General features: G+C 45.0%; 1 protein-coding gene across 4 annotated transcripts in view; it reads left to right on the top strand.

Moving 5' to 3' along the window:
- ANKRD44 (ankyrin repeat domain 44) overlaps nt 1-18294 on the top strand; it is a 1456106-nt gene that overhangs the window by 1031304 nt on the left and 406508 nt on the right. For all 4 annotated transcript variants that reach the window (XM_069615728.1, XM_069615729.1, XM_069615727.1 and 1 more), the window contains 2 exons: nt 4118-4205; nt 13103-13220. In XM_069615728.1, the coding sequence (XP_069471829.1) occupies nt 4118-4205; nt 13103-13220 (206 nt within the window). The remainder of the gene's footprint in view (nt 1-4117; nt 4206-13102; nt 13221-18294) is intronic.

Genomic DNA, 18294 nt, shown 5'->3' with positions numbered 1-18294 from the left:
TATAAGCACCTGTGGAGCCATTTTGCAAATCAGCTAAATATTTTCTTGAGCTCCATGGCATTTTGCAGTTTCCCACAGTGAAGATTCCTGAAGGTAGGAGCTCGCACACTTTACTTACTTGCGCACCTGCTCAGTGTTTCTCTTTATTGAGGAACTCGCCTTCCCCTTTGGTCACATTGTTGGTTTGTGTGTGTCAGGTTCTTTTGAGCTTTTCGCCCTGTAGATTTAGGGCCTAAATTAACAGAAGTGTTTTATAATGGCAAAACCCCATTGGAAAATGCTCCATGAATAAGTGTCACAGGCTGCATGTAAAGCTTCCCCATCACTAATGCTTTTTTATTTTTCTTAGCCTAGTTGTCTTGACTGTGGGAGAAGCTAACAAACCATCCCCTTGTTGACTTCATGCAAAGACCCTTGTCAACTTCAAAGGGCTGATGATTAATCATTTTTGGTTTTGACATTAGGTGGCGCTGCCTAGAAGCCAAAGTAGTGGCATGGGTCACCGAGACAGCAGAGATGGGATTTGGTGAGGGGCACACGCCTTATCGGTGTTGTCTGGTATTTTTAATCCACCCATGGCAATGCTTGCCCCAATACCCATTCCTACCCGCTGCCTGCCACTCCCACTAGCTGCGCCAAGCCCCCCTCGCATCTCCATCAGCTAGATCTGTACTTTTAAAGGGATGGGATTAGTATTTCTAAGCAGGTGTCTGAAACGTGAAACGTAATGGCTTCATTGCATCTGTGGACCAGCTCCTGTATTTTTCGTTTAGTTTAATAATTTGTATTGAATTTTAGAAATGGAATATGATGATGCGGAAGTATATAATACGTTTTTTTAATCCAATATTGAATAAATGATATAATGTTTGACTGAGTAGAAAACTGTAGAATAACAGCTATTGAATTACAAATGTAAATACTTGGATACATCATCTACAGGACATGACAAGACATTACAAAAACAACGGTATTATCAAGTAGAGATCAGAAAACAAAAATGCCCTTAGAGATTTAACAGTGCATGGCGGTTTAGGGGCATTAGGGATACAATCAAAGCGTTGAATCCCAGCAATGGGGTGGGTGGGGTTCCAATTAGGAAATCGAATGAATGGAGCCTGCTTAAAGTCAGATGTATGTAATAGATGAGCTCAACCAGCAGTGCGAGATTCAATTCTGTGAAATGCAACCAATCAAATTCCGCAATTTGGTTTGTTAACCTTAAGACTCTGTCTTTCCAATGCTTAGATATAGCCTGGAAGACGAGAACAATACATATATTGAACACCGTATGGGAATTAATTTGTATTAAAATCTGATGAATTAAAATATTTTCCAATATTCGAGGGGTAATCTACATTTCTGGAGTAAACAGAGCCCTGTGCATTATGAGAAAGATGCATTGCGATATATTGAAGAGTCTGATCCATATTTTCTTCCAACAATCAGTATGAATGACACAGGAAACGTCCATTTCCCACACCAATTTAGATTTATTAGGCATCTTTTGCAGCAACAAACATTTTATAAATATCTGACGCTCTAGTCGAGGGAGCTATTAAAGATCTAGCCAAGTGACCTGGTCTAGGCTTGAATGAAATGCCACAGTTGGAATAAAGGACTACATTAATAAGATTAAGATGAACATTGTATTCAGAGTCATTGAGATTGCAATACGGTGAATGGAATGGGAAGGGCTACCCGAAGCAATTGATGAGTATTATAAAATGCCTTTGTCAACACAGAAAGACCAATAAAGTGACTAATTTGTATTCCTTTACTAAACCACATAAAAATGTTAGACTGGGTATCACCTTGGCGAAGAGTAACTAAAAAGAAATTCCATGCATGTTTGATGCAAATGAGAACAAGAATGTATTTAATAAGAGGTCTGTCATTACATTTTAGGAAGTCACCGAAATTGAATGCACGGCCTAAAGAAGCTCTGTTTTGAACGAGCTCGTTCTAATAAATAAATGTCTTAAGGAAGTGTGTCTTCAGCCACTTGATGTATACGCTGTATGTTTGTCCTCGAATCCGTTCCTTGCACGGAATTCATGTACAGCAGTAACAGCCTTGCTGTTGCCATTTTATGGACAAGAATTCCATTATGGCAGTGCCTAGAAAATGCATGTCCCTTGGCTACACACAAAAATTCACAACTGTTCGCCATGGCCATGCTTGTTTTCAATTTGTGGAGATGATGTTCACCCGGAGGGATTTCTCATAATAAATGAAAGTCAAGTGTTGCACCAAGAATCTTCCTACGACATCTGTTTTTGGGAGTTGTGTGGTGTGTTTTGGTATATATTTGTATGGCTATGGTTTATTTAGGATTTGCGCTGGTAGTGTTGGTTATTACTCATAACACACCACACGAGGCTCGCTGAGTTTTAGAATGCAGGTTGCTTGTGCGGATATGGTCATGGCTTCTACTTGTCACATTGTACGGCAGTGCTCTTGTAGCCAGGGATTTCTGCTATTTAATGTATTTGTGTCTGTATTGTATGAATATGGGGTGTATGTTTGACTGCGTGTGCGCTGCTGATTGAATGATGGACATAAGAGCAAGTGCTAGCTGCGGGTTCGGGGACGAATTATCTGATTAGACAGTGCAGCGGCGATGACGCAGTTCTGAATGTTGAGTTTTGGAGGGAGGCTGGCATTTGGTTGCTGGAAGCGGAAGGCTCTTGGACCTGCTCCTGGTGGTGAAGAGGTGGAACTACGTGACTGCAGCCACAGGGGGTGCAGCTTATTAAACAGCCCACACCTGGGGGCCTCTTGGAGTCTCTGGTACGTGCCCGCGTGGCTTTACACAGAACCTTGTCTGGCTGGCACAAGTCATGTTTGAGGGCCTCTGATACCACGGTGTGGGGACTAAGAACACTTGCGCATGGCAGCCCTCGCCCCTGTGCTGACCGTTACCCTGATGTTGCTGTATATTCATTGGGTGTGCTGGTGGGTTTAGCCCTAGGCTGTCACCGAGCAGCGTTATAGAGTACATCGAGATGGCACAGTGGAGTGAATTCCCTCTCTGTGGTGACTAGCAGGAAATAGTGTCTGTGCTTTGTATGGCGGAGTGGGCTATCGTGTTATTTGGTTAGTAGTCCAGTCCAGTGGGCAAGGAGGCCCCATTTGGATTGTGTGAGGTTGTTGTTAGTCACATTTTACCTCAGCCGAACAGATCCACTTAATATGTAGACCAGTCGTGTTTTCTCACTTCCAATAATGGGCCATGTTAGGGATTTTTCTCACAACCAATTGAGGGCCCACGTCATGCTAGTTAGTTTCGGAGTCACCGCGTGTGTGTTTGTATGCGCACAGTAATCCCATGCAGGTGGGATTTTGCAGGCAAATGAATCATTTTCATTAGTGATTGCAATTCTGAATGGGAGAACAGCTGCACCAGAGCTAAATGTGCAATTATATTTGAAATGAGCTGCATTGCTAAGGCCGTTGCTGGTTGTTCTAACGCCTGAACCATGACTTGCATGTGGATTACAGCTGTTGCTTCGGTGTGCGACGTTACTCAAAATACGCATTTTTCACGATTCTTTTTCTGATAGATTCCGAGGGTTTTTTCATGCCCCCAAGTCCCTGCTCATACAATGTAAAATCCAGTTTAGGAGCCCCTATCTTGGGACAGATCCGCGATTTTTTTTAAATGGCAACAGAGGTAAACAAAATGTGCATTACCGAGGCTGGTAGTTTGATAAACTTTTAACATGTAAATTGTACTGTACGGACTTTGAACTTGAAATTTGCTCATTCACATAAACATCTAAATGTTTTGGCTCCACGTGTGTTTAGTGTGCGTTCTCAAATGATGGTGCTCGCGCGCCCCCTCCCGTCTAACTGAAGAATGTGTTGTTTCGTGGTGCAATACTGGCCACAGGGCACTTTTCTTTTTTTTACTGGTTATCTAGAGATTATAGCTGGTTCTGTTTTCTATATGTACCACCCCAATGGCCCTCTCTGGAGAGGTATAAACATAATGGGTGCCCCACCTGCATGCACAGTATAAGCTCCTACCCTCCACTCCCCCTTCTGTGGTTGGACTCGTGGAAAGATATTGACCTCTCTCTCCCATTGCCTGTTTTCTCTGCTTTGCTCCTAGTTATCAACGGCCACACATCATGCCTGCGGCTGTTGCTGGAGATCGCGGACAGTCCGGAACTTCTGGATGTGGCGGATGCCAAAGGACAGTAAGTGTTTCTGCTTTTCTCCACCTCCCTGCCACAAATTAAATATTTAGTGAGATTACGCGTGAAGCGGTGCAATGACAAATCCCCCACACTAACGTGAGATGGGGGTTTAGATTCTATTAAAGACAAGGAGGCGATTATTATGCATTACAATCTTTACTCTGAAACCACAGCAGCAAAGAAAAAAACTTTTACAAACAAAAAAGTTGTAACAAGCAGAACTAAATAGAGTTCAATGTCAATGTAAGGGAGCTTCCCAATCCATCATGGAGGACAGGTCATGCCCTGCAGGGGACCAATGAGCAGGGACCCTTCCTTATACAAGTCCATTACTCTAATCCCAATTCCTCTTTCTGTAGCTGTCTTGAATCAGATGTCCACTGCACAGATCAGATGATAAACGATGAAGGTAAATCCAGCGAAGCTCTTGTACCACGCACTCCATAACTTGTAACTGCGAGCCACACTCCTGATCAGAACCTCAACTCGTAGCTGAAAGAACAACAAGCAAGAAGGCTTGGTGGATGGGAAGAACAACAAACCAAAGAATGTTCTCTCTTGAACCACCTGTGTACATACGTGTCATAACTGTCATATCATAACATATCCAGGGTGGGTGGGTGGTATAATAATCGCCTCCTTGTCTTTAATAGAATCTAAACCCCCATCTCACGTTAGTGTGGGGGATTTGTCATTCTATGACAAGAAAGGAGGCTCATATTATGCAAGTTCAAAGCCCTTGCATCCCATTAGTACAACATGATCAATAGAATAGAACAATATAATAGAATAATATAATAAAATAATAGGAAAGAAAATGTTTTAAATGCTTTCATTAAGTCAGTCAGCAGACCGCAAGAGAATTGCCTAAGACTAGACTGCCCAAATAAGTGACATATAAGGCATAGACAAATCCACTGCAAGAAAAACAGGAAGATGTGCCAATTCCAGCTTTCCCTACAGGCCACCAAAACCAACTGGTTAAAAGAGGGGAAAAACATTGAACAAAGTTCTCCTATATCAATAGTTTAGGAAAAAACCCCATCTGAAATAAACGCCTTTGTTGTCTAATCAAACATTAAAACACTTAAATTCAAACCCTCTTTGGGAATCTAGATAGCAAACCAAAGAAAAAATAAGCACCTAGCTCTCCTAGAGATAAAGAAAGAACCCCATAGGGGTGAAAGTTGTGTAGTCTCCATCCCATGTGTTAAAGGAAGATATTGCATTGGAAACAGGGCATGTCACATAACTACACTGGGGAACAAGTGGGAAAGACAAACCTTCATAAAAGGTCAAATGGGAGTAAAAAGCCATTTTATTAATTTGTAATAGGACAATCTATCCTGAGCTGAGCAGAAAAGCAATAGACTTAACCCACAATTGTCTTCAGACATATGTATATACTAAGGAAGGATGTCTTCTGGAGGCAGAAGCAAAATGGAAGAGAGGAGCCCCACCTGAGAAGCTAAACCTGTCGAACTGCCAACACGGAGACCTTCAGACCTCCTGAGCTCTTAAAGAACTCTGCTACCGTGACAAAGGCAGTCATTTACAAACCTGACCCTTAAGAGGCCAAACCTGGCAAGGACAAAAATGTATCTTACAACCAATCTTTACCATTATAGTGATATGTAAACCCCTTTGTAGATATGCCCGGTGCTTGAACCTTGTTCCGTCCTCCCCGGTTGATAAAAACCCCTAGAGGATCAAAAAACTAACCGAGGGAGGACTCCTAAATTCCAAAGTCTTAACAAGACTCTAAACTGCAAAGAACTGATCACCAAACAGTTAAAATGAAGTTGCACACCAGAAGAGGTCTAACCTCTATTTCAGCTCATTTGAAGATCCTTGAAGCTCACAGCACCCTGAGCTGGCACCTTATTGCAAAACAAACTCTTGTGAAAACCCAAAGGTCCACCTGTCATACAGGAGACTAGGAAAATCAAGTCATTAACTAAATGTATATCCCAGCCCTCTGGGAATCACACTGGCAGCCACCTTCTGATAGTTAATGTAGAGAGGCTGGAACGCATCGTGATAGAGGGTCGTAATAACTTGGATGGGAGATTAGTATACCTCCCAGACCCCTCTATCCCCCCAAGGGATATTGGGCCTTCCCAAAGGAGGAGAACCCTCCCTCACTTATCCAGGGGAAAACCCTGCAACCCAGAAGAAGGCTACCCTGAGGACCACATTAAAGCCCCGCTTACACCCTAAGAGAAATAAATACACTCTTGCACTTCTAACCAATCCCCTGACCGTGGATGGGCTCGACTTAACTTATTGAAATACCAGGAATTAGGCAAAGGAAAGTAACTGACGGGACAGAAATGCTCAGCGCGAGTCTGCACTGGTCACAAACCGGAACTCCTGTAAAAAAGGAACCCGAAACCATCGGGAGACATTCCAAGAGGTGTATATCATGATGCAATCTCCCAAGGGGTGGCGGGAAAGGGAACGAGGGGGAAAAGGACTATCAATGCCCCGCAAATTAAAGGTTGTGAAAGAAACCTGGGACCACTGTCCCCTCAACCCCTGAGGTCCGAGTCTCTGTATTCGTGTGAGGCTGACTGGCCATAAGGGAATCAGGGGAAGGAAATTAAGCACATGCTCCATAGCAAACAGCACTAATATAATACTACGACCCTCAAGTATATGAGTGGTGCTTATCACTACTATGAATGGGGTGTGGAGTGAGGTGTTCACTTATCGATCTCAGCAGGATAATAGACTGATTTAGACCTTTCAAAATTAGGAACCTGTATCTGTAGGGTCAGCCCGGATGTTAAAACCAGTACTCTATTCGCCGCACTGTAGACAAAAAATATATATAACGAAAGAGGCTAAACAACACTCTTGAGGGTACAGAAACCTGCTTGAACTCCCGAGCAGAGGAGAATTTGCAACACACTGTTAGACGGTTAGCTGAACCACAGGCCAAGCTTTGAGAGGAAAACCATGGGCAGGCGTCATAAAGTTATTATTTGGCAAAACATCTATCTGATACCATCAAGTGTTTCCAAACACCTCCTCCAAGTAGAAAATGGTGGCTCAACTTACCATGCAACAAAACTGAACAGTTACCCTCGAGCTGACCCTGTCTCCACCAATAGTCCAATAGAATAATGAATGTCCAATGGGACAAATAGAAAGGGAAAACACGTCCCCACCAAAGAGCCTCAAGCCCTGCAGACCTCAATAGAGGCATAACACATCATCTTTTCCTTCCTCATGTTGAGAGAAAATACTGCGGCTTAAGCAGCACAGGTATTGGGTGGAGAATTGATATCGGGGAAAAGCAAAACCTAAGGAAAGGACTCAGTTGTCCTGAAACTAACTAAGGTAAAGGGCGACAGAAGTTTAACTAAAAGACGAAGGTTAACACCAATGTCTAGAGAGGAAGGTGCAACCCACCACATGGGTCTGTTTTGCAACAACCTCCGCACACTCTTTTCTTTAAAGTACTTAATAAATTATATAAAATAGACATATAAGCCATCCAAAGAAGAGGGGTTACGCCCTCACGGGGGTCCGAACCCCCGGCCCTTCTATAAGCTGCTACTTACTGAGCTATCCGGGCTACTGACAATTCTGAAAACGCAAATGTGTTCCATTCATCACTTAAACATATTGTTTAGCAAAAGAGTACACTGAGCAAGTGCACCTTAACTGCTCACCCTAGCAGGGTGTGGCAACCAGCAGTACACGAGGGGGTCCCTCGCAGTAGAATCCAGGCAAAGCCTGAAACCGAGCAGGTTATGGCGTGCTTACAGAAATAATAACATCTGCCATATGCAGCATCTAAACAGACTGCTAACCTTAAGAGAGGAATACCCTGAGCAATTGTGCCTCCAACTGCTCGCCCGAGCAGGGTGTGATAACCAGCAGTACACGAGGGGTAACCTCGCATTAGAACTCGGGTAAAAACCTGAAACCGAACAGGTTATGGCACACAAACTGTTAAGGTAATCACCAACGCCATATGCAGCACACCAACAAAGTTGCCAACTTTAAGCGAGGAATACATTGAGCAAGTGTACCTCAAACTGCTCACCCTAACAGGGTGTGGAACCATCAGTATAGGAGGGATCACCTTGCAGAAAAACACAGGCCAATCCTGCCACCGAGCAGGTGACGGTACCTTTCCAGGGAGGATAATGCCATCTGCCACCAGCAGCACCTAAACAAAAAACTGCCAAGTTTAAGGGAGGAATATACTGAGCCAGTGTACCTGAAACTGCTCACCCCAGCAGGGTGTGGAAACTAGCAGTATACGAGGGGTTAACCTCACCATAGAATTCAGGCAGAACCTGAAGCCGAACAGGTTATGGCACCTACCATGAAGGCAAATCACCTATGTCCTGTGCAGCACTTAAATAAATAAGAAAATAAATAAAAAACAGCATATTGGCAGTGTATGAGGATCTTCAGTAGGCAAACTGGTGTTAATATATACTGAAAATATCAATTGAAACACAAAATAAAATATAAATGTTTAAATATATATAAATACGTGTGTATATATATATATATATATCTAAATACATGTACATAAACAAATATATAAATACACATCCATATGTGTACACTGCCAATGGCGGGCAGCGAACCCAGGTCCCTCTGCATGGTAAACCTGCAACCTTCCCTTTGAGCTATGTCGCTTGTGTGCTGAAACAGAAGCCTTCCTAGAACCAAATATACATATATATATATTAATGAATATAACAAAGAAAACATGGAGGCGTTCAACTTGAAAGGGAGAGGGCACAGCTGCACGTTGTAGGAATGCTCAATAAAGAGCTTCACCAACGAAATGAGGGTCTTTCAAAACTGGCTCCCAGCCGGGTCCCAAGAACAGGCATAGCCTGTGTGCACATGATTTCATACGCGAGCAGCGTATAAATAGAAAAAACACACATGCAGCGCGTGTGAAGAAAAAATGAAACTACTCGGAACTGCTTTACAGCCGTGATGCACGTCGGTAAGAAGCTGAGCTTCTTAAACAGACCGTGCGCGCGTCACCAACAGACATGTGGGCAATGCGCGCTGGCTCCGGGGACTGGAGGCAGCCGCACAAGAGAAACCAACTTCCCCCGGGGGAAAAAGAATTCAAATAACATGTGGGCAACGTGCGCGCTGACTCCAGGGACTGGAGGTAGCCGCGCGCAAAGATGAACAAACTTCCCCGCAACGACTCTGAGTTCAATGAAGGCAGGCGAAGCGATTGAATTACAGTGAACGCGGCGAAAACGCCGCCCAAGGAAGACTAAACAAACAAACACTGTATAAGTGGAACGTCCCCAACGGAGCGCCACCATGTCTCACCATGACCTGGCAGTCAGCGTTTGAACACGGCACTCAGCCAATTATCAATATTACATGAAAATACATGACCTTTTTACTGGCACAGCTTTCCATATACATAAAAAAACACTCTAAACTCCATAAATTCAACACTAAGGCAAGAACTAGGAAGAGTGACTTAGCTGTGGATTTCAGCAGCAAAGAAAGAGGAATTGGGATTAGAGTAATTGACTTATATAAGGAAGGGTCCCTGCTCATTGGTCCCCTGCAGGGCATGACCTGTCCTCCATGATGGATGGGGAAGCTCACTTACATTGACATTGAACTCTATTTAGTTCTGTTTGTTACAACTTTTTTGTTTGTAAAAGTTGTTTTCTTTGCTGCTGTGGTTTCAGAGTAAAGATTGTAATGCATAATATGAGCCTCCTGTCTTGTCATAGAATCTGTAGCGCGATGCCACATGCGCGGGATTCCTTCAAATCCCTCCATCGCTGCAGCTGGTGCCTGGTGGACGATATCACTCAGCTGAAGGCAGTGGTGGGGATTGGGCCGGCTCTCGCAGGATCCGAGATCCGCCACCAGCTGTGTAGCCGAGTCTCGGGTTCCGGGCAGAGTCAGCTCTCGGGAGGGAGGGGGTGGGGGTGTTAAAAAAAGAAAGCGCCCGAGACCAAGTTGTATCTTCCACTATTGACCTCAGCCACGACCCTTTTTATTTATTTATTTGCGCAGTGTGTGTCGGATATATGGACCCAAATTATATATGTATTTATGCAATGATTGTCGGATACCTGTATCCGACAAACATTGCATAAATAAATATACACGTATCCGATGTTTGTCAGATAACTGTATATTTATTTATGCAACATTGCATAAATAAATAATCCTGGTCCATGTCCACACGATGCAGCCACCCAACTGCTTTCAGAGGGGATCAAGAAAACGTTGTTTATGGCGAACAGAAGTCACCCTGTTTGAATAGTACCCAAGGGGGAGTTTTTTTTTTAATAAAATGGGATGCAAATTGTGCATTTTAAAGAATATTTACTCGGCAACACTGGTCAAAACTATTATCCGCATAGTGAAGTAACTCATCTCCAGTGCCATGGGAGTGGTTAAAAATTGAATTGATATATAGTTTGTAAAAGAAGCGGCATGAAAGAAATAGCGCCGTTTGAAACTATTATTTTGGACCTTTCCTTTGATCAGAGGTCAACTGTCAGCTCTTCCCGCCTAAACCTCACCTCCTCGGGCAGCGCCCACCCAAACTCCGCCCCCGGCTCTTGTGGAATCCCCACCAATTATTTTCCATTTCCACCACTGCCTGAAGGTGATACCTGGCAGGCAGCGAGAGTTAATCTCGGGATGTCTGCGAAGTAGCACAGAAAGCTGAGCTGGATTGCACCACAGTTGAAAGCTGCGCCTCTGTTTTTTAATGTTGGGGAAGGCCCTTTGAGGTGCTTATTCTACCTGCCGCGGAGTCGCCTTGTAGTGGGGAGGCATCAACCTCATAATACCAGGTTCTTTCTCCCATCACCGCATAGCCACTCAAAGAGGGAGGGGGAACTATCTGGTAGGAAAAAGCCTGCGCCCCCTGCCATGACGTCACAGCAGTTGCGCAGATATTGCCAAAGGCGTATTAGCCCACCTTCCGTCGTGCACAGTCCCATCAAGCCCCGCCCCTTTCCTGTGACTATGATGGCTGTAGACACACTTCAGGTTTAGAATGCGCAGCCAGAGACCCCTGGTCCCTTCGCCGTACCTTGTGTCGTGGTGTCTTGAGGAAGCTTTCCAGCCTTTTACTTGCCCTAAAATGCCGTACTTTCTAATTGAAGAGGGGTTGGCAATGCCCACCCTAAAAGCTCAGTGGGCTGCCGTGAAAGTATTTGGGCAACCATGGAGAGAACTAGTCGCTTTAGACCTGGTTGCCCTGCCCGCCTTTATGACTGATTCCTTTGGGTCTAGAAGTTCCCCTTGAGCCTGTTTGGGATAGCGATCTGTCCCGGCTATCCTATGCCAGCTTGTTACTAGTGACATTGGTGCCCTAGTTGGCATGGTCTGATATTTCAGCGTTTCACCAGATGCACTGATGGGCACGCCCAGGGCTTCTTTCTAAGCCAAGGTTCCACTTGCCCCAGGGAAGTAGTCTTTCCTGCCTTGTGCCAATTTCCCGAGTCAGAGGATGAATTCGCCCTGCCACCCCTTGCAGACTCTCTTGACTGGGGTGGCCCAAGTGGGGCACTGACTTATGCGTGCGCGCGCGCCTTCAGCCGTAGGTGACCCACGTTGCTGGTTCAAAATGATGAGAATTAAAGCTAAAGAAATGCCGGAGTCTTCTCACCCTGCATTATCCATGGATAGGCCATGAGAGGAGTGAGTGCCCATGCCTTAGGAGTGATTTTGATTAATGAGTAATCATTTGTATATATTGCGTTTGCCAAAGCGCTGTACATACACAAATGCATATACAATGATCAGGGGTAACATTTCAAGTAGCAATCTACCAAACAGGCTTACACAGTCACCCCTTCTCTCCTCCAGTCTGAATACGCACGCAGCTAACCATTTCTTACTCGCCAAGAGTCCATCTTCACGAGTCCATTGCTAGTTGCGAGTGCCCATGTTGAGGCCTGCAAGTACTATTACCCAATGGACGTTGGTACCCATCAACCTCGGATGGTTGAAAGACTGCGTTGGCCGTGTTCTGATTCGAACCTGCATACCACACGCAGATCTTGGCAGTGAACGCTCAACCCACTGAGCTACCTTGGCGGCTAAGGTTTGTAGAGCACTGTCGTGGACTGCTTAATCAGCATTCGCATTCCGCTGCCGGTCAGCATTGTGAAAGTCAGCCCGGCTGTTGCAAGATTTCACGTGTGTTTGTTTTTGCCAGATGATCGTGGGGTGTGTGTGTGAGTGCGAGTCTGAGAACCGCAATCTGAGGACTGTGACGAAGGAGGAGACGCAGATGGTTAGCGTCACCAATAGGAATGGTAATCCTCATTGGGTCGAATGTCCCATTCATAGTGGGTTGCTTGCTATCCTACACAGCAACAGTCGATAGCAATTAACTGTGCCCATAAAGCGCAGCATCGTAACAAAAGCTGCCCCGCTCAAGGTGCACGTGCATACCTGGTAGGGCCACAGCGAACACTTGCATGTTCGACTTGTGCCTAGAGGCCGCAGGCAGCATTGCAGGAACATCTCATTGTGAGCATCGTACCCCCTGTTAATGTGAGTCTTCCGTTTTTGACGTAACATTCAGTGGGGGAGACTACCGTGTTTTCCAAGGGCTTGCAGTGTTTGACAGATAATAGCAGCGGATCACAGGGCCGCAAAAAAGTGACGTTCCAAGGATCACACATTTTGCACACGTGAGGACACCCGGATTACAATGCACCTTTTTTTTCACCACAGACAACGTTGCTAAAATGGCACCTCCAATGTATAGATGTATGTTCTAAAGGTTCTACCATGTGTGGGCGGGCGGGCGCGCGCGCGCACTATTCACACGTGAATATTAAAACCGACAATTGAGATTGTGAAGGAAACGATTGGCGTGTAATGATCGTGTCCCTCTTACCTTGCAGAACTCCGCTCATGCTCGCCGTGGCCTACGGCCATATTGATGCCGTTTCCCTGTTACTTGAAAAAGAGGCCTCTGTGGACGCCGCTGACATTCTTGGATGCACCGCCTTGCACCGAGGAGTAAGTAGGATATCTACCCGAGGGGAGGGGGGGGGGGTCTTGCTTATGCCACAGTTTCCCTTCATTTGAAATACCATTGCTTATAATGAACACAGACAGACCTGTTTAAGAGGCCGCCGTGACACGTCTGGTTGCCAGGTCAGTACTGGTACTGAGAATGGCCAAGCCAGGCAAACCGCACTGCTTTCCGGACAGTTTCCTGAGTGGCTTCGTGTTTCATTTGCATTCAGAAATGATTCAGCCGGAAACCCAGTAAGTATCATGACCCCTCCTGCCTCCCCCATCTGAGATTTGCAGCAATCACTGTGCACTTGCAAATGATATGTTGTTAGAAAGAACTTCACGAGGATCACGTTTTGGCAGAATCAATCGGCAAATACGCCGCAGCCCCCCCTCCCCCCACGCCCGCCACCCCCCTCCCACATCTAGTAAGAACAGCAGGTATTAATTTTCCAGATAAGCACCCCCTGTCAATTTGTGACAATTGAAAAGTGAAGGGTGTGATTTTCTTTTTGTTTTTTTGTTTGTTTTTGGCCTGCGTTTTTGTAGTAGTTTGTGTACCTCACACACACTCCCCAGAGATTTCAATAGCTGGTTATGTTTTAATTGTATTGTGTGTGTATATGGTTTACAAAACATTTTAAAACCTTAACACAAAAATGGGAATATACCAGTATTACCAAAAAAACATAGCATACACGTTAACAAAAGAATTTATCGGATGTATTAGATCTGATACCATACTTCCCAAATTAATAACATACATACACAGCATATATACTATACAGTTTTAATGTAGAACATAATTTCCGACTAAAATCATTGTTTCACTCATTTTTAAAACTCCTCCCAGATAGTCTAGGCAGCCGCAATCTCTACCAGAGGTTTACCAGAATAAATCTGGGCCCACAATTGGTCGTGTTCATTAGCTTGTTATCTGTTCAAATCAATGCAGTTACTTTAGATGTACTTACATCTAAACACACATACACATGTCAGACAGTCAATTCAGTCATGTTTAAGCCAGAGTAATTACGCACACATATACCAAAAACCAGTTCATAAAATACATTTCTTTATTTCAAACTGAATTGAACCTCTGTTATTGCTCATAAAACCTCACCACATTTGCTTCTCTTTCCAAGTTACCCTTAGCTCAGAATATGAACCCCAGAAAGGAACCTACAAGAACAACATGTATCCCCCTTTAAAGTCTAATCACACTTGTCTGCAAAGCAAGCAATACATGAGATTATGCCACAAGGGAGATCTTGGTTATGTCTTACTGGTGTAAGGAAGGCATGGTATCACACAGTGAAGACAGAAACAAGTGATCACAGTTCAAGGGTGTTTATTGAACTTCAATGGGTTGGTTGAATGCCTATCTAACCCTAAATCTAAGGATGGGAGCAAGCTACAACCATCAAAGTAAAAATAACACAATCCCAGTGTAGTCTTGTCAAAATAAAAAGGGCCTATACAAATAAACCTATTGCCCATCCTTACTTGTGAATACAAATGGTGTGAGGAAAATGATGTATGCAAAACAAAAAATGTTCAAAAAAAACAATATGTCAGGATAATTAGCTTCCCTTCCCCACGTTTTCAGCAAGGTGGCACACTGGAGCTCAGCACAGACTCTAGCTTCGCCAGCACGAGGATGCAGTTCAGGATACAAATATCCAGGCCTTCTGCGCCAAAGTCTCTTTTCCTTCAAACGTCTTATTTTCAGAATGCCTGAAGTAACAAAATATCACAGTTCTCTTCTCTTCAAGATTTCCCCCTTCACAAAGTTTTTGGTTGTACTGTTCACCCCGGGTCTCCCTCAGTTGGGCTTGGACCCCCTTTTATACACTTTCGTCATTGGTCTCCCTCAGTCGGGCTCGGGCCGCACAGCATTACTTTTCCATTATTCTCATGGAATCAAAGACTTTCGATTGTGCATAGGTATTTTCTATACACCCTCGCATGACCACTTCGATTCTCTTGCGTCACAATTTCCACTACTTTACTTTCCTTTGATTCCCGCCACTTGGCTTAAACCCCCACTGGAGACTTTCGATTGAGCACCTTCGGGGTGCCAGATCACTCTGTTGTCTGGGGCTTTACTGCACCAATTTGCATCAAAGTTCAAACAGTCATCAGTAATTAAGCTTTACTCAAGTCTTTCATCACACGTGCCACTGTTCACCTCTCTGTATACAATGTTGCTGCTTGCAACCTTCACTTAAACACAATCCAGTCTGGAATCGGTTTGCCCAACTCATCGGCTGTGTTGATTTCTTCGATCCTGGAGCCAAGGACGATACCACAGCGGCTGCTGCTCCTCCTCGACTCAGTCAGTGTGGTAGGAGGGCCCTGGTATCTTGGACACAAAATTCCTTGCTTCATGCAAATGGCTTTGAAGTCCTCTGGTGAATAACACTTTCTCGCCGAACTGGTCAAGGGGCTTTCCCTCCTCGATCTCCTGTATTTCTCCTCCGACTCTGTAGCTGCCTGGAAAATACTGCTCCTTCGTGTGCTTTGCCTCGCTCAGAGTGTACTTTTGTGCTCTGCCTTTTATCCGTGTGGGGAAGTTAAATGGAAGACGGGTGTGAGTTGCCGTAAGTAATTGCCTGACTTTGCCTGACCATAGTATTGGGCCATGTCAGATGCATTGCTCGGGTATGCGTCTGTTTTCTCCCTGAGTGGGCTGTCTGTGTGAAAGTGTTCATGTAGGGAAGGGGGGGAGGGTGAAGTTCCCAGATATCCTACCTGGTAGGATGGGGTGAAGGTGTTAAAGAGGGGAGGAGATACCACATCTCGCCATCCGGTTTCCCACTCCCCAAAGACCCTTCACCCAGGTGGTCCTCCCGCACTTGTCCACCACCAGGAACTGGATCCAAAAGCGCTGGCCATGTCCTGGCCACCTGGATGACAGATCCACAGGGACTACTCAGCGAGACACCCTCTGGTTTCTCACACTGGTCACAACAGTGTGTAGAAGGAAAGCATCTTGTGCATATTTCCATTCCATAATTAAAAAGGCAAACGCATCATGAAATTTATAAATGGTTACTCCCTACTTTCCATTAAAATAAAGACCACAACCTATTGATACTTGCACAATGAATTGTAGTCGAATTATCCATCGGAACCCAGAAACAAGCCTTCTCTAGCAGACACCCTTCTGTGACCCTCAACAGCACCTCACACAGACCTCTTTCTTTCCAATCCACCCCTTTCCCTCTTTAGGCTTGAAAGGGGCTCCTAGGGGTCCCTCGTGCTATGGAAACAAGGCAATGACCATACACGAAAAGATGCACCAGACACGAGGTTTCAAATTCCCAATGCTAGGGTTTATTGCAAGCAAAAGATAGTATCAATTGGCCAATTCTGATCTCACGCCCAGCAACGTGAGTTTCCTAGACCTCGAGGGACGCAAGAGAGCGAATTACGTACATCAGTTACATATATACAAAATGCATATCATACAATCAGCAAAGTTATGTTCGACACCCCTCTGTATTAAGTTCCTTTGAACTCGGGATGACGATGGACATATCCGACGAGTATGACGATTATAATGCTTTCGATGTCTATTCTAGTAACAATGTGCAATTTAGAAAGTGCGGAGGCATCTTTTAGAACACGGTGGTTCTGTTCTTGGAAGCAATCTGTACACGGGGGGAAGAGCCACATTCCAAGCTTTGCTATATATGAGGTACTATTCGTGTCCTGGGAGCCGACACGTTCTAAAGGGTTTTGCGAGGGGGGGCCGTAAGAGAAGCATAATTCAAGCCTTTAACTGTATTATTCTAACATATTCTACCATCGTACGAGACTGGCTGGCAGCTGTGAAGTGATTAAATGCCCTGCAGCTTCCTCCCAAGGCTACAGAGAGGGAGTGTGGGCATTCCTCTCTGGGCTACTCGAGAGGAGTTTCAGCAAACTCTTCAGTCCCGCGACCTTGTCCTTTCATATTCAGACAACAATGTTAACAGTTGAGCAGAATAATCAGAATCCACAAGATTTTCAAGCTGCAAAGCAGTTTTTAGACAAAAAGCAATGAGCAATGGTTAACAAGCAAAATGGCGATTCTTACTACATTTAAAATGGCCGCTCGTCGGTCAAACATAGCAGTTCATATTTCTCCAATTCGATGCATAAGACGGTTGGCCCACGGCCATCAAGTTACTTCTATCATTCAAATGAAGGGTATTCATTTTTCCAGATTGACAAACCCTCCTTTTCCATTAATTCATGTGCTATGTGTAGTTCCCGCTGCGGGTATATTCTGTCTATGTTCATCTGGTCCCGTCTCCCTTCCCGTCTTAGACTCTCGGTCCACTCCTCCTCTTCTGCTATCTCAAGCTTCGTTTTATGCCTACGCGCATGCTTCTCTCTACTCCTTAGTCGGAGCATTGCTTCCCTCCTCCAATCTTTGACAGTCTCAAAAGCTGCAGGTCGCGCTTTCTTTTTAATCAGCACCCTCTCTAGGTTATCTATCCTCCCCATCTCAAAACCACCATTAATCGGCCACTGATGGTCGGGTTGCTTTCTAGTTTGCCTATGCCATATTTCACAAAATATTATCGCACCCACACCATATTTCGCATACATATCATAAGCCGGCGTTCCCCCAGGCGGTGCACTTTGGCCATATTCCAAGGACTGTCTACCGCAGCTTAAAAGCCCCGCTAAAGTGGACAGTACTCCTGGCATGTTTCTTTAACCTTCCCCTTTAGTTAGCCACTTTTACCTGGACGTTTGCAAAATCAACACTCTACCAAAAATCAGGTTTCTCTTTGAATCGGGGAATGACTCGCCTGATAAAACAAGTCGCCTGTTATAACGCAACCTCTCCCCACGTCGTGTCTGCGCTTCTCTGGCTTCTGCCTCGTCTCGGGACCCTCGCCTCCTTTGCCCTCTGGCCCGGTACGTCGATCAGGGATCAGATGTGTGCAGATCTGCGGAAGGAATCTCTCCTCACTTCTACAGGGCGCCCCGTACACTTCTTGATCCCGGCTCGACCGTCCCGTCCTCGCCGTTCTTCCGCCTTTACTCCGTTACAACGCATACGATGGGGCAAGTG

The sequence above is a fragment of the Ambystoma mexicanum genome, chromosome 9 (assembly GCF_040938575.1).
Source record: "Ambystoma mexicanum isolate Mex_15411 chromosome 9, UKY_AmexF1_1, whole genome shotgun sequence".
Taxonomy (NCBI): Eukaryota; Metazoa; Chordata; class Amphibia; order Caudata; family Ambystomatidae; genus Ambystoma; species Ambystoma mexicanum.
This window is presented reverse-complemented; position numbering and strand designations above follow the sequence as displayed.